General features: G+C 41.2%; 1 protein-coding gene across 3 annotated transcripts; it reads left to right on the top strand.

Moving 5' to 3' along the window:
• The first annotated feature begins 12,869 nt into the window (after positions 1-12,869).
• LOC123065237 (uncharacterized) lies at positions 12,870-14,019 on the top strand. 3 transcript variants are annotated; one of them, XM_044488582.1, is made up of 4 exons: positions 12,870-12,985; positions 13,079-13,205; positions 13,295-13,386; positions 13,617-14,019. In XM_044488582.1, the coding sequence occupies exons 2-4, from the start codon at positions 13,125-13,127 to the stop codon at positions 13,768-13,770; spliced, it is 327 nt and encodes a 108-aa protein (XP_044344517.1). In that variant the 5' UTR covers positions 12,870-12,985; positions 13,079-13,124; the 3' UTR covers positions 13,771-14,019. The 3 variants fall into 3 exon arrangements, with proteins under 3 accessions (XP_044344517.1, XP_044344516.1, XP_044344518.1); XM_044488581.1 differs by having other exon boundaries at positions 12,939-13,002; XM_044488583.1 differs by having other exon boundaries at positions 12,950-13,002; positions 13,084-13,205.
• Positions 14,020-17,428: the final 3,409 nt, after the last annotated feature.

The following is a 17,428-nucleotide window of genomic DNA, read 5'->3' on the forward strand; positions in this document are numbered from 1 at the left end:
GTGCAATTCTCATGACACTCTTGACATAAAGATGGTAACACTCCAAGTTAGAGCAGAGCAGAAGCTAGATTGGCATTTTAATCTGCGGAATACAATTGCTTTGATCCAATCCTAGATATGGATGAGGTTCTGGAGTTTGTTTCTCCTATTCATTCTAAAATAGAACGGCTTGGTGGACCACAAGAATACTATGCATTGAAGAACATGAATGCACAACATAAACTTGACTATCAACTGATAGACAAGGGTCGGAATACAACTACAGAGGGACAACTCAAAGGAACATATATCTTTCTGAGTTGTGGATGCATAGGTTAGTATGTCGAACAAGTTCAACATATTTCTTCCGAATAACCCATGTTGAAGAGGAAGGACTGGAAGATTCACAACTATGAATTGAGGACTCACCAAGAGCACTCTGGTTGCGATCTTTTGGTTCAAAGAACTTCCGCCATAAGCAGTTCATGGTATTTGGAGGAAGGAAATACCACGAACCACGAGGACTATCGCAAAGGTTACTAATATCCCGAAGGAACTAGAAAACACTATCAACATGAAATAAGTAGGGTGAATCTCGGGTTCAAGAACCCAGGAGTAGAATACCTACTACTAGGTAGCATCACAGGATGCTTTCGAGAATGATGGCCAGAATCATCACACTAGGAACGCAAAACATGGCTAGATTACCTGGTGATCCTCTAAGACACCTAGGGTCATAATACTAGCTCCAACATATATGTCGAGGCAACAAAGTACCTCAACTCAGCAATTTAGTGTGGTTAACCTGGCCTAAAAAGACATCGGAACGAAAAGAAGGGATTTGCAAATGCATCAAACTATTTAGAAACCTAGGATGACTCGGACAGCATAACGACTGTAGATGCTCAAAAGGTTTGAGACATCCTGCAAAATGATGGCATAACCGCTCAACATCACAATATGAAGATTTCAAGACCAACTGGCGATACGCAGAAGTAGTAGGAACTAAACTGAGGCTTAAAGCCAACAATCCTATAGGTCTACAGATTAGTAACACGTGATCCTGATAGAAAGAAGAGAAATCCTAGTTCCTTAACCCCGTAGGAAGATAAGATGACTCGGATCAGAAGGGCATACGGTATAAGGAGTAAAAAGAGCCTTACGTTCCCAACCACAATCAATTCCCTTATATAACTAAAGAATTTCTAGACTCAACTTCGACCAGTTTGGCTTGGCAATCCTACAGGCAGTCAAGCTGTGATACCAAAGCTGTCAGGACCCCGACTCAATGCCACACCGATCTAGCATGTAACACCTCATATCACTTTGCGGCCTCACGCACGGTATTCCCATGGGTGTTGCCTTACCAGGCCCGGGACCGTTTGCGCCTTTTGGCACACGTATATGATAGTGTCGCTAGCATCCATATGAAAAGGAGCCCGGGCTAACATGACTAGTCGTGAACCCAAAGTGGCACTAACTTACAGGGACAGGCATACATGACCCAGCAACGAACGTGTCGGTCATCAGCAAGTGAATCCGGGCTGTAGCAACTGGGCTAGCAGGACTCCGGTAAAACAGGCTATAGCAGGCTAACAGGACTCTGGTAGACACCGCGTGGCATTTCCCCGAAGGGACAGACACAGGAACGAAGGACACATGCCGGCCAGCCTAAGTGTTCTGGAGCAGTAGCAAGCTACCATGGCTCAGTGGAAGCACTAGGAGACATTTCCCGGTAAGAGAGGCTACCAAGGATAAACAACTAGATAGTCCGATCCCACACATACCAAGCATTTCAATAACATACACACAATATGCTCGATATGTGCAAATACAACATGGCATCACAACATGACTCTACAACTCAAGTATTTTATTCTATAGGCTCCGAGGAGCGAGATATTACAAACATGGGTCTGGTGACCCAACATTCACAGCATACAAGTCAAAGCACATGCGGAAGCTCAATATGTCTGAGTACAGACATCTATAAATGAAAAAGGCTGAGAAGCCTGACTATCTACCAGATCCTGCCGAGGGCACAAGATCGTAGCTGAGCTAACAAGCTAAACGTCGAAGTCCACGCGGAACTACTAGTGAGACGGAAGTCTCTGCAAAAACATAAAATAGGCAAACGTGAGTACAAATGTACCCAACAAGACTTACATCAGAACTAACTACATATGCATCATTGTCAACAAAGGGGGTGGTGGGGTTTAACTGCAGCAAGCCAGCTTTGACTCGGTGGCTATCCTGAACTACGACTGCAAGTAACTCTTTTGAGGTGGCGCACACGAGTCCACATATTCACCATATCAATACACCATGATGGATCCGCTCCCATCTCCCTACGAGAACGCCGTCCATAGCACTCACGCTTATCTTGCGTATTTTAGAGTATCCACGTTCACTTGTCTATGAACTGTACAGGCAGCCCAGAAGTCCTTTACCGCGGACACGGCTATTCGAATGGATGATGTTAACCCTGCAGGGGTGTACTCCTTCACACACGCTCTCGCCACTTACCACCATGTACACGTCGTGTATCTTAGCAAACTTCAAGCGGAAGCCTGGCGAGGGAATCGGCCATGACCTGACTAACCACACAAGTCTCTAGTCCAGCTTTATCGCCTATTCGGGTTCCATCCGCAAGGATATCCGGCCGGGGTGTTGCTCACGGCCCCAAACGATGTGAGCAGGATTCCCAAGCTCACCATCCGGGTGCCACTTGGCACACCGTGATACTGCGCCTAGTCTATCCCAAGCCCACCTGTACCGGGTGCCACTTGGTAGACTACTAGCACTACCTACAAACACTAGAAACTAGTTGCAACTCCTGGACAGAGATCGAGTTGATTAATAAGTCGAGAGAGCTTGGAGTGCCCGGAGCCCAATGTGTGGTAGTAACTGTTCATGGATCAGAAACACAGAACTTAGTTCCTGAGGACGGCTTCAATGGGACAACCCACCATGTACTCCTACATGGCCTCTCACCGCTACCTTTACCAAATCGTGTTCACACACTTAGCTCACACACAATAGGACATGTTCACACGCCTCCAATTCATCCCCGATGAATCAGACCTAACTCAACTTGAAGTAATAGCAGGCATGACAAACAAGCATGAATGAGTAGGCGCATCAGGGCTCAAACAATTCCTACTCATGCTAGTGGGTTTCATCTATTTACTGTGGCAATGACAGGTCATGCAGACGAAAGGGGTTCAACTACCGCATCATGTAACAGTTGAATCGTTATTGTCCTAATGCAGTAAAAGAAATCAGGAGCGAGAGAGTGGGATTGTATCAGAATGAACAAGGAGGTTTTGCTTGCCTGGCACTTCTGAAGATAGTATAGTTCTTCATCAGTGTCATTGATCACATCGTCGGAACCACGTCTATCAAGAGGGAACAAATATGAGCAACCAAGGAAGAATACAATCAATGCAATGCAACAATTATGATGCATGATAATGACATGGCAATATGAGTGTGTTGGGCTAATGCAACTACAACCAGATGGGTTTGGGTCATTTTGAACCAAAGGTTCAACCCAAACCCAAATTATGAACTTAAATAGTGCTTTATCATGTTTTGTACTAAACAGCAAGGTTAAGTTGTTTAAACATGCGTGAAACCAGTACAGATGGATAGATGGATTTTTTTGATCACTTTTCATATATAAATCTTTTCAATCTGAGTTATAGATTATTTTCTATGAATTTTTGAAGTTTATAACATTTTCTGAAATAAATAAACCATTTAAGATTTATTTAAATTGCAGAAATGAATTACTGTGTCAGCATGATGTCACTATGATGTCAGCGGTCAACAGGGCCTGTCCAGGTCAAACCTGATCATTGGGGCCAACATGTCAGTGGCTATGGCCTTAATTAAGAAGGTTTAAACATAAACCATGGATTAACTGGGTAGTGGGTCCCAGTGTCTGTGGCACAGTGTTTAGTTAGCGAGAGATTAACCTCTAACAGTGGCAATTAGCACTAATTATAACCCTACACTAATTCAGTCAAAGGCCGGCCCCACATGTCATGGACACAGGGGGTCCCGCCGTGGTCAAAGTAGGTCAAACCCACCGGCATTTAGCCGCCGGCGGGGTCAAACGCGGCGAAGGTGCTCGGGATTGGGCTGTGGTGGCCGGAGCTGACGGCAGCGAGCTCGGCAGCGGCAGCCGACGTTCGGATGTGCACGGAAACGCGGCTGCGGTGGCCTAGGCTATGCGTGCGTGGAACCTAAGCTTTCTACGCGATGCGGCGAGCAGGATGGACGTGCGCCCGGGACCTAATGGTCACCGGAGCATCGTCCGCGGCAAGCACGGGCGGTGGCGGGTTTCGGTCATCGGCGAAGCAGCAGCTACGGCGTGCAACCAAGAAAACGAAGAGGGGGAGAAGGAGCAGCAGCTCACAACGGTTGCAGCAGGCGTCCAAGCGGGCTCGGGGAAGGCCGGAGCTGAGCGGGGCGGCGAGGCGGATCTTCGATGGCCGAGGAGGGGAAAAGCATCGGGGGCGGCGCTTCGGGGCCCTTCTGATTGCGTGGCTCGGTGAGGAGGTAGGGAACGAAGTGGCGGAGCTCGGGGATAGCTCCGGGCAGCTCAGGGAACACGCTGGACGCGGTGACACCAAGCGGCACCGACCGTAGCGTTCGGCTATGGCGTCGGGAGGGCGAGGGAGAGACGAGGGGGAGGAATGGAGCGGTCAGCGCGATCCAGACGGCTCCGGGGCGGTTTCTCGCGACGTCTCACTGGCGGGAGGAGGCAGGCAGGCGCCCTGGTGGCGTGGCGTGCCATGCGTGCGCGTGCGTCGGCCACGCGCCTGGCCGACTGGCGCTAGGAGGACGACATTGCTTGGTGGGCTAGGCCTAAACTGGGCCGCCAGGTAGGTCCTGGTGAGTGGCCCAGTGGCCTTCTCTCTCTCTCTCTCTCTCTCTTACTTAATTGTTTCTGTTTTTCTATTTTTCTGCAACTTTAGAGCTTTATTAAAAATACTAAAACTAACGCAAAAATCATGAAACTTCTCATGCCCACTGTTTGGAATATTTCCAACATTAAACATTTTAGTTTATGATTATTTGGACATTTAAAATATTTTATAGCATTTAAATGTCCAAATGCAATTATCATATGATTTAATCCAGTGACCTTGTGATGTCCTAGAAAAGTGTGCATCATTTTTGTCAGAGGTTCTAGACCAAGGAAAAGATGATGAACATTTTAGAAGGGCATTTCAGGTTCATTCGAAAAGATTTTGATAAACCCTAGTTGGATTAAGGGGGGTGCTGGGGGTTATGTCATCCCCATTTTCAAATTTCTGAGCAAAATAAACATGATGCAACACCAGAGGCTAGCACTAGGCATTACCAGAACTAGGGATGTGACACATCCCTACAAAATCATATAGTTAGGCTATGTTTCATTTTCATCACACAAAATACTCCCATCAAGAACAACCCCAGTTTCAGCCAAGCAATTGGTTCATACTTTTTTAACATGCTTCAGCCTTTTTCAACTCTCACGCAATACATGAGCGTGAGCCATGGATATAGCACTATGGGTGGAATAGAATATGATGATGGAGGTTGTGTGGAGAAGACAAAAAATGGGAAAGTCTCACATTGACGAGGATAATCAACGGGCTATGGAGATGCCAATCAATTAATGTCAACATGAGGAGTAGGGATTGCCATGCAACGGATGCACTAGAGCTATAAATGTATGAAAGCTCAACAAAAGAAACTAGTGGGTGTGCATCCAACTTGCTTGCTCACGAAGACCTAGGGCATTTGAGGAAGCCCATCGTAGGAATATACAAGCCAAGTTCTATAATGAAAAATTCCCACTGGTATATGAAAGTGACAACATATGAGACTTGCTACATGAAGAACATGGTGCTACTTTGAAGCACAATATATGAGACTCGCTATATTAAGAACATGGTGCTACTTTGAAGCACAAGTGTGGAAAAAGAGATAGTAACATTGCTCCCTTTTTATTTCTTTTCTTTTTTTCCTTTTTTTGGGCCTTTTTTTCTTTCTTTTGGCCTTTCTTTTTTTTCTTTTTTCTTTTTTTCTTTTTGGGGACAATGCTCTGATAATGATGATCATCACACTTTTATTGATTTACAACATATGAATTACAACTCAAAACTAGAACAAGATATGACTCTATATGAATGCCTCTGGCGGTGTACCGGGATGGTGCAATGAATCAAGAGTGACATGTATGAAAAATTATGCATGGTGGCTTTGCCACAAATATGATGTCAACTACATGATCATGCAATGGCAATATGACAATAGTAATGCGTGTCATGATGTAAACGGAACGGTGGAAAGTTTCATGGCAATATATCTCGGAATGACTATGGAAATGCCATAATAGGTAGGTATGGTGGCTGTATTGAGGAAGATATAAGGTGGTTTATGTGTGATAGAGCGTATCGTATCACGGGGTTTGGATGCACCGGCGAAGTTTGCACCAATTCTCAAGGTGAGAAAGGGCAGTTCACGGTACCGAAGAGGCTAGCAATGATGGAAAGGTAAAAATGCGTATAATCCATGGACTCAACATTAGTCAAAAGAACTCATATACTTATTGCAAAAAATTTATTAGCCCTCGAAGCAAAGTACTACTACGCATGCACCTAGGGGGGAGGTTGGTAGGAGTTAACCATCGCACGCCCCCGACCTCCACTCAAGGGAAGGCAACCAAAAGAGCACTCTATGCAATAAATTTGTTACACAACTTTCACCATATGTGCATGCTACGGGACTTGCTAACTTCAACACAAGCATTCTTTAAATTCATAATCACCCAACTAGCATGACTTTAATATCACTACCTCCACATCTCAAAACAATTATCAAGTATCAAGTTGATCATAGCATCCAATTCACTTCCTATGATAGTTTTTATCATACCCAACTTGGATGCCTACCATTCTAGGACCAATTTTATAACCATAGCAAATACCATGCTGTTCTAAGAGACTCTCAAAATAATATAAGTGAATCATGAGAGACTAGCAATTTCTACAAAATTAAGCCACCGCCGTGCTCTAAAAGATATAAGTGAAGCACTAGAGCAAAAACTATCTAGCTCAAAAGATATAAGCGAAGCACATAGAGTATTCTAATAAATTCCAATCAAGTTGGCTTCTCCCAAAAGGTGTGTACAGCAAGGATGATTGTGTAAAACTAAAAATAAAATACTAATATCATACACGATGCTCCAAGCAAAACACATATCATGTGGCGAATAAAAATATAGCTCCAAGTAAAGTTACCAATGAACGAAGACGAAAGAGGGGATGCCTTCTGGGGGCATCCCCAAGCTTAGGATTTTGGATATTCTTGAATATCTTGGGGGTGCCATGGGCATCCCCAAGCTTAGGCATAACACTCATGATCTTTAATTTTAATCTTTCTAGTATGTTCCCACTCATCATTAAGTTTTCTAGGTATAGAAACTTCCAAATTAAGTTTTTCATCATAAGATTGCATCAAGGCATCAATGATATGTTTGGTAAAAGCTTTATTTTGACTATAAGCATGAGGAGAATTAACAACGGATTGCACAAGGAAATACAACCTTCTAAAGAACAATTATCATAATCAAATTCCTTGAAATCCGAGATAGTGGGTTCAATGCTATTTAAAGTCATGACCTATCCAATCCCACTTTTACCAAATTTAGCATCAAGATCTAAAAACTCCGAATTATTGGGACGCCTTCTAACTAAAGTTGACTCATCTCCAGTCCCATTATTATTAAGATTCAGATTGCAAAACAAAGATCTAATAGGAGGCACATCAATAACTTTAAGATCTTCATCATTATTTTCATTGAAACTAGAAGAACACGCCTTTACAAAGCAATCTTTCTTAGCACACAATCTAGCGGTTCTTTCCTTGCACTCATCAATGGAAATTCTCATTGCTTTTAGAGACTCATTGATATCATGCTTTGGAGGGGTAGATCTAAGTTTAATAAAATCAACATCAAGCGAAAGTCTATCAACGTTCCTAGCCAAATCATCAACTTTGAGCAATTTTTCTTCAAGCAAAGCATTAAAATTCTTTTGAGAAATCATAAATTCTTTCACACTATTCTCAAAATCAGAGGGCATCTTATTAAAATTATCATAAGAATTATTGTAGGCATTTCCATAATTATTAGAGGAATTACTAGGGAACGGTCTAGGATTAAAGTTTCCTCTATAAGCATTGTTTCCAAAGCTATTCCTACCAACAAAATTCCCATCCATAGATTCATTATTATTCTCAATCAAAGTAGACAAAGGCATATCATTGGGATCAAGATGTGTATTTTTAGTAGCAAACAACTTCATAAGTTCATCCATCTTTCCACTCAAAACATTAATTTCTTCTATAGCATGCACTTTTTTACTAGTAGATCTTTCGGTGTGCCATTGAGAATAATTAGCCATAATATTATCAAGGAGTTTTGTAGCATCTCCTAAAGTGATTTCCATAAACGTGCCTCCCGCGGCCGAAAAAGATTTCTAGAAGCAAAGTTCAAACCGGCTTAAAATTTTTGTATGATCATCCATAAATTCAAACCATGAGTAGGGCAATTGTGAATCATCAATTTCATTCTTTCCCAAGATTGGGCAACATGCTCATGATCAAGTTGTTTAATATTCATAATATCGTTCCTAAGAGTGATGATCTTAGCGGGAGGAAAATACTTAGAGATAAAAGCATCTTTGCACTTATTCCTTGAATCAATATTATTCTTAGGCAAAGACGAAAACCAAACTTTAGCACGATCTCTAAGTGAAAACGGAAATAACTTCAATTTAACAATACCATTATCCGTATCTTTTTTCTTTTGCATATCACACAAATCAACAAAGTTGTTTAGATGAGTAGCGGCATCTTCACTAGGAAGGCCGGCGAATTGATCTTTCATAACAAGATTCAGCAAAGCAGTATTGATTTCACAAGACTCAACATCATTAAGAGGAGCAATCAGAGTACTAAGGAAATCATTATTATTGGTATTGGAGAAATCACACAATTTGGTATTATCTTGCGCCATGGCAACAAGTAATCCAACACACAAGCAAACAGAAAAAGGCAAGCGAAAAAGAAAGGAGAAGATTGGGAAAGAGAGGGCAAATAAAATGGCAAGGGTGAAGTGGGGGAGAGGAAAACGAGAGGCAAATGGCAAATAATGTAAATGCGAGGGAGATGAGTTTGTGATGGTTACTTGGTTTGTCTTGACTTGAGCGAAGACCTCCCCGGCAACGGTGCCAGAAATCCTTCTTGCTACGTCTTGAGCTTGCGTTGGTTTTCCTTAAAGATGAAAGGGTGATGCAGCAATAGTAGCGTAAGTATTTCCCTCAGTTTTTGAGAACCAAGGTATCAATCTAGTAGGAGGCTCCTCAAAAGTCCCACACACCTACACAAACAAACAGAGAACTCGCAACCAACGCAATAAAGGGATTGTCAATCCCTTCACGGCCACTTGCGGAAGTGAGATCTGATAGAGATAGTATGATAAGGTAAATATATTTTTGGTATTTTATAATATAGATAAGAGGAGTAAAGATGCAAATAAAAGTAGATTGAAAGCTTATATGATAAAAGATAGACCCGGGGGCCATAGGTTTCACTAGTGGCTTCTCTCAAGATAGCATAAGTATTAGGGTGGGTGAACAAATTACTGTCGAGCAATTGATAGAAAAGCGAATAATTATGAGATTATCTAGGCATGATCATGTATATAGGCATCACGTCCGCGACAAGTAGACCGACTCCTGCCTGCATCTACTACTATTACTCCACACATCGACCGCTATCCAGCATGCATCTAGAGTATTAAGTTCATAAGAACAGAGTAACACATAAGAAAGATGACATGATGTAGAGGGACAAACTCATGCAATATGATATAAACCCCATCTTTTTATCCTCGATGGCAACAATACAATTCGTGCCTTGCAACCCCTATTGTCACTGGGTAAGGACACCGCAAGATTGAACCCAAAGCTAAACACTTCTCCCATTGCAAGAAAGATCAATCTAGTAGGCCAAACCAAACTGATAATTCAAAGAGACTTGCAAAGATAACTCAATCATACATAAAATAATTCAGGGGAGATTCAAAAATTTCTCATAGATAAACTTGATCATAAACCCACAATTCATCGGATCTCGACAAACACACCGCAAAAAGAGTTACATCGAATAGATCTCCACAAGACAGGGGGAGAACATGGTATTGAGATCCAAAAAGAGAGAAGAAGCCATCTAGCTAATAACTATGGATCCGAAGGTCTGTGCTAAACTACTCACAACTCATAGGAGGGGCTATGGTGTTGATGTAGAAGCCCTCTATGGTCGATTCCCTCTCCGGCGAAGCGCCGACGAAGGCTCCATGATGGGATCTCGCAGATACAGAAGGTTGCAGCAGTGGAAATTGTTTTTCGTTGGCTCTCTAGATGTTTTCGGGGTACATGGGTATATATAGGAGGAAGAAGTACGTCAGTGGCCGCCTGAGGGGCCCACGAGACAGGGGGCGCGCCCGAGGGTCCCTTATTCTAAACAAGCCGACTTAGCTTGATGCGCCGGATGCGGAGCAGGCCCAATATGGGAGTGATCGAATTCACGACCTCAAAGACCCGACCACATGTTGCTAGCCACTCAAACAAATGCGTTCTGCTATCCAATGGTTAGCGTTAAAATTAAAGAATCTTATGCAACGTCAGATTCGAAACTTTTTTTCAACTTTTCAAAAACTAATAACTATGAAATGCCAAATATACTTGGCAACGTGAACAATTTTCCAAATTACATTTTTTGAAATTCTATACATTTTAAAAAAGGCGAACAAAAAATTTGAACAGAACATTTGTTGAAATTCACAAACATTTCTTAAAAGCATGAACGTTTTATAAAAATACAATTTTTTTTGAAGTTGCGAACAATTTTTGGAGACGGGAACATGTTTTGAACATATGGAAGAAATTTAGAAAATGTGTCTTTTAGTGCAAAACTTATTTTCAATTTTTGAACATATCACTAAACAAGAATATTTTTCAAATTTGTAACATTTTTAAATCTTGCACAAATTTGGAAAAACCCAAACATTTTTCAAAAAATGGGAATAATTTTTGAAATTCTGAAAAAAATCAGAATGATAAAAATTTAAAATTACAAACATGTTTTAAATAGGAACAGAATTTTGTAATTCATAACATGAACTACCAAATATACTTGGCAACATGAACAATTTTCCAAAATTTGAAGAGTTTTTGAAACTTACGTACATTTTTGGACAAAGCAAGAACAAAAAATTTGAACAGAACATTTCCTGAAATTTGCATACATTTCTTAAATACCTGAACATTCTTATAAAAACATGAATATTTTTACGATGTGAACAATTTTTTTAAATGGGAACATGTGTTAAACATGCAGAAGAATTTTAGGAAATGTGTTTCTTTAATGCAAACATTCTTTTCAATTTTTTAAACCTATATCTAAAACAAGAATATTTTTCGAATTTGGAACATTTTTTAAATGCATTTGTTTAAATATTGATTTTTTGTGAAAAATACGACCATTTTATTAAGAACGGGAATATTTTCAAAATTTGGACATATTTTGGCATGACAAAAAAATAGAAACTTTTTTTAAAATAGGAACATATTTTTGTAATTCATAACTTTTTACGAAATTGTGAATAAAAATTAAAAATGCAAACATTTTTTGAAAATTGTGGAATTTCATAAATTTTTAAAAAATATATTTGCAATTTGCAAAATAAAAAGAAACAGGAAATGAAAAGAGAAAGAAACAGAAAAAGGAAATTTGAAACAGAACACAAACAAAAATGGGCCGCCGTGTCTTGGTCGCCCTGTGCGTAGCTGAAACTATATGCCAAATGGAGCGAAAAATAGAATTCTTTTATTGCTGCGTGGGCTGGTAAAAATGGCTGAGTTTACTGGGCCATAGGGCGCGTGGCCCACGTATGAAATTCTCCACAAATCGTTTTTCCTTTGCTAACAGACGGGGTACGGAAGTTTAGTACCACCTCAGATAAAAATAAAAAAAATCTTTTAGCGGTGAACGGATGAAAAAAATCGGAGAAACGCACCTTGCTTTATTAGTAGATATAGATATAGATATAGATATAGACTAGCTAGGAAAACTATTGTTGGGATGATATTTTCAATGATTACAATAGTATTACAGTGTGGCCAACTACCATAACCATGATTTTCCTTTTTATGTACTCCCTCTGTTTTTGTTTACTCTGCATATTAGGATTGACTGAAGTCAAACTTCGTAAAGTTTGACCAAGTTTATAGAATACAATATAGACATTTACCATAATAAATCTATACGATGTGAAAATACATTCAATAATAAATCTAATGTTGTTGATTTGTTATTGTATATCTTAATATTTTTGTTTACAAACTTGGTCAAAGTTTGTAAAGCTTGACTTTGACCAAAGCTAATATGCGAACTAAATAAAAACGGAGGGAGTATAAGTTAATATTGGCCAAAATATATGGGAGTATAAGCTAATATGCTTAAACTTGGTCACATCTATTTTTTTCATCAAAGATGCATATGGTTGTGAAATGACTTACAAGACATAAGTTGCACCAAGGGCAAGAAAAAAATACTAAATTTAAATAGGGTGAAGTCTGGATATTTGTCCATATTATTGTTCTATATGCTGACCAATTCTCTTAATGATCGCCATGAGATTGACCACCTTCCGACACTTCACACCGCAGCACCGTATTAAAATAGAGGATGTTAACATGTATGGGTCTTGAGTAGCAGTACTTGTTGGGCTAGGAGCATGTAAATTTTTTTTTTCCGGATGCAACGAACGGACACGGTACGCTAGTTTCTATATAAGAGCCAATAGAGATTGCCTTTGCGCGCTTTTGCGCCATGGGAAAAAACCCTGTCCGTCTCTGACACGGGGCCTCTGGTTTCGGATCGGGTACGATTCTCGTTTGGGTTCGTAGTCGGAGCCTTTTCCCAGTTATATCATGTGCGCTTCCGTAGTATTCGATCTCATTAACGATTTCCGCAGATTAGGTTTCTCGAACAAACCCCAATCGATTGTGGCGAGTTGCGACATGGCGACGATCGCGTTCCGACTCCTCTCTCGCCGGACTCTCACCAGCGCCATAGGCAAGGCCGCCGAGCACCTTCCTCAGGTCAATTCATTCAATCCCGTCTCTCATCATCATCTTTTTTCAGTATTTCATTCCGAATTGACACTCAAAAGCTACGGGGTCTGTGGCAGGGTCGTTGGTCGTGGCGGTCCTATCTGATTGGCTTCGACGACACGGCGATGGCCGAGGCCAAAAGGCGATTAGGCCACGCGTCGTACATGAAGTAAGTACTACTACTAACAACCGATTTGCAGCCATGAGATACTTCCTCCGTCTCAAAATTCTTGTCTTATAGGAGTATTTTTCTAGATACGAATGTATTTAATACTAAAATTTGACTTGATACATCCGTATTTACACAAATTTAAGACAAAATTTTTGAGATGAAGGGAGTACTAGCAGCTCACTAATCGCCACTAATCCCCGTCCCGTGTGTGTTCGTCTGCGCTGCAGGCTGCTGGAGAAAGAGCAGGCAGCTGTCGACCGGACCCTCGGCCGCTTGGTTTTTGGGTCGGCCGTGGTTTCCTTCGGATTGCTTCTTGCCAAGATTTATCCTCCTCCCCCGGCAAGCGGACGTACTACCACCCCTACTTCAGACGGGGTGTAGGGAAGAGATCCCGGTTTCATTTGGATATATGAACGAGTAACATGCTTTTCGGATGCAAATAAGATGGGTGTAATTCCTTTTTGATGTAGCTCACCATTCATGCCGAATGATAAGATGGGTGTAATTCCTTTTTGATGTACCTCATCATTCAGCCAAATGATAAGATGGGTGTAATTCTGATAATGTATTCAACTGTCCATATATACTACTATCTCTGTAACTTTTTTATAAGACGTTTTTCTCTTAGAATCTCCATAAGACGTTTTTAGAGTTTATGACACTGTCAAAAAACGTCTTGTACTCATTTGGCTTGGTATGTGGGGAGATGACTTGACCAGTCAAAATCGTGAACCAAATTTAAAATTAAACACCTCACTTGAATGAGAGAACTCCTTGGAAAATTGTTGATCAGGTCAAAATTGAGAACCAAATCTAAACGCAATGTCCTCAATTGAATGAGAGGCCTTCACCCTCTAGAGAGCTTATAGTGATACTAGAAGTTCTTAGGGTTGTACATGTTCTATTTTTATGTGGTGATTGTTTTTAAATTGTGAAAAATATTTACGTGCTAGTTGGTATGGCGTGTGGGTAAACAATGGAGTGTGTTCCTTTTATCAGAGATGCTGCACCTATGGATGGACTTTACGAAATCATGGTTATGGATGGATGTGTCATTTTTTTTTAAAGAAAATGATGTGTCAATTTATGGTTGGAGATTAGGGGAAGAGTGGCTCAACAGTGAAAATCAGGAAAGTGATTGGTGGGAGAGTGTTTGGTATGACCAATCCGTAGCGAATCATCTGTGAGTGTGTCATTTTTCTTTTTATGTTGTGGTGTTTGGGTGGGTCTTTTTGACCGTGTGATTGGAAGGTATCTTTTATAATTAATACAAATACATGAGAAAATTACCTATGTTCGCCGCATGTGTTATGCTCATGCTAAAAGAGTCACAGGGGGCACTTTCTTTTTGTCAATAAAGGCCAACACCACCCATGCACTTACCAAGGGATCCATTCATCGAGAGATCCCACCACGAAGCCCGAGTCAATGACCCAATCAATCATGTAAATAATCCAATTTGAAGACCTAAGTTAAATGAGGGAGCTTTAATATTAGAGAGTTTAATGGATTTAGAGATTTTCATTGCCACAACCAAGGATCGATCGAGTCAAAATCAAGGATTTAACATTGTACTCCCTCCGTCCTAAAATGTAAGACTTTTTTTGACACTAGTGTAGTAGCAAAAAATATCTTACATTATGGGACGGATGGAGTATATCTCAATCGAATGGGAGATCTTCAAAATTATTGAGCATAATGTATTAGAAAATGAATGAGAGAGCTCCTTGTGAAATTGTTAACTCAGTCAAAATTAGATGACCCAATTCCATATTGTAGTCCTCGATTCATTTTGAGGCCTTAAAAACTAGGGAACATAGTTTATAGTACTAGGGTTTCCCCTTATATCTCCTCTTGAGGTTGTGCCATCGGTGCTACCTTTTGAAGGTTCCACAACTAGACGGAAAATGATCAATCCCATTGCACAAGAGGCATGTAATCTCTTCCGCGGGGTGATCCTGCTTTAGGTTTCCTTCCATTCCTAAGGTGCGATTATCCAAGCTCTTCCCAAGTTCCTCCTTGTTCTTGTCGGGGTGTTCCTCCACTACCCTTGGTGCGGCTCTTATCAGTCGAGTCTGGACTTCATGGAAATCGAAGCGGAAAATCGTTCATGTCATTTCCCAAATGGAATGACTTGTTTTGTCTCGGTCCCACCATTCTCTGGTAGGCCCTTCTAACAGAAGTGTGGCAAATCTCACCTTCTCAGAGTATGTGCAAGCAATGGTCTCCAAATTTTTTCTCACAATCTGTAGCCAATCATCGACCTCCATGGTCTTCGTGGCACTAAAAAATCTAGGCAGTCTCATCTCCATGAAGCTCATGAATGCATCCTTTAGGGGGTTGGTGCTTGTTTCTTACTCAGGTGCTTGATCCAGGTCTCCAGTTGATAGCTTATCAAGGTTTGTCCCTGCGCCACTTGTTCCATCAATGTGGGGACACCGGGAGCTGACCAGTTGTTGGTATGGTCTTTGGTTTCGCAAATTCTCTGGACCATCTGGTTGCGGTCTACTCATGGTCCATGGTTTCGGGTTTAGGTTGGGGACGAGGGAATAGTCGAGATAGATAGATACCCTTATACTAACTTCTACTAATTATAGCCTCATATGTTTGTTAGTATAACACATAGGTAACGTTCACACTTCACACATGAAACACGTAATCAAGACTTCATTCAATTTATAAGCAACAAGGTTCCAAGAAAATCATAAGTAAGGTCATACCGCATCCGTTATGATCTCATCCTACTGCTATTACATCACCACGTCAGATTGACATAGTAGTGGTATGTGTGAAACGTTCTACTTCAGATTAACATAGTAGTGGTGGTTAAATCTATCACAGTTTCGGTATCCAACTCCTTCAATTGGCTTCCTTCTTGAAGCGGTTCTTGTACTTCTCCCTTGCAAGTTCTTCCTAGACAGTCTTCAACTCTCTTGTTCTATCTTGTGGAGGTGCTCCTGAGTGCAGTGCAATCTAACTATTCTTCCCATGCAACATCTCGTCCAGCGTCGAAGAATGTAGCTTGGAGTGTTGGGTTGGTGATTACTTGAAGTCCTCTAGCCTCATTGTTGTCCCATGGTTGGCGTACATGTGTAGTTACACTAACCAACAGTTCCTTCCTTCATGTCATACTAGGAATCCTCTGTAACTGCTTCTCCATACAGTCCCATGCCTAACATGACACCCTTCAATGCTTTTGGAAATTTGATGTCTCCCTTCAAGATCATGCTAAGCATTGACTTCTCCTCGTCTAGTTCCATGAAAGTGGCCATCTACATTTTGAAGGGGAGAGGGTTAGAAATGAAGAGGTAATAAGATACAAGACCAAAGGATAAACTTAGTGAAGTCTAAAATATGTTTTGTCCCTATTGTCTTTCCATCTCCTAGGGTCATGTCCTATAGACAACATGTACTCTGATAACATATGTCGCGAACCAGTACCGGGAGGGCCCCCGAATATATGTGCTTACTGTCTCAGTCCCTGGATCAATAACTGACACTCACAGTCTGTGATGCCCCCGATTCGACCGTACACTAATCATACACGCAAATGTGTATGATCAAGATCAGGGACTCATGGTAAGATATCACAACACAACTCTAGACACAAAATAAAATAATACAAGCTTTATATTACAAGTCAGGGGCCTCGAGGGCTCGAATACAAAAGCTCGATACACAAGAGCAACAATATCTGAAAACGGACATAAGTTAAACAAGGATGCCTTAAGAAGTCTAGCACAAAAGCAACATGATCGAAGAGGCAAGGCCTCCTGCCTGGGACCTCCTAACTACTCCTGGTCATCGTCGGCCTCCACGTAGCAGTATCCGTCGGCGGTGGCATCTGGCTCTAGGGATCCACCATCTGGTTGCATCAACCAGAAAGAAGAAACAAGGGGAAAAGGGGGTAGCAAAACAACCATGAGTACTCATCCAAAGTACTCGCAAGCATCAGATCTATACTAAGTATGCATTGGTATCAAATGGAAGGTTTGTATTTATGGACTGAACTGCAGAATGCCAGAATAGAGGGGGAAGG

This window comes from Triticum aestivum, chromosome 3B, assembly GCF_018294505.1.
Source record: "Triticum aestivum cultivar Chinese Spring chromosome 3B, IWGSC CS RefSeq v2.1, whole genome shotgun sequence".
Taxonomy (NCBI): domain Eukaryota; kingdom Viridiplantae; phylum Streptophyta; class Magnoliopsida; order Poales; family Poaceae; genus Triticum; species Triticum aestivum.

What these genes read in the sequence shown, in the direction of transcription:
- LOC123065237 (XM_044488582.1), top strand. Translation starts at nt 13,125, where the DNA reads ATGGCGACGATCGCGTTCCGACTCCTCTCTCGCCGGACTCTCACCAGC. An exon ending in CCGCCGAGCACCTTCCTCAG is followed by an intron (nt 13,206 to 13,294) that starts GTCAATTCATTC and finishes GGTCTGTGGCAG; the next exon opens with GGTCGTTGGTCGTGGCGGTC. An exon ending in GGCCACGCGTCGTACATGAA is followed by an intron (nt 13,387 to 13,616) that starts GTAAGTACTACT and finishes TCTGCGCTGCAG; the next exon opens with GCTGCTGGAGAAAGAGCAGG.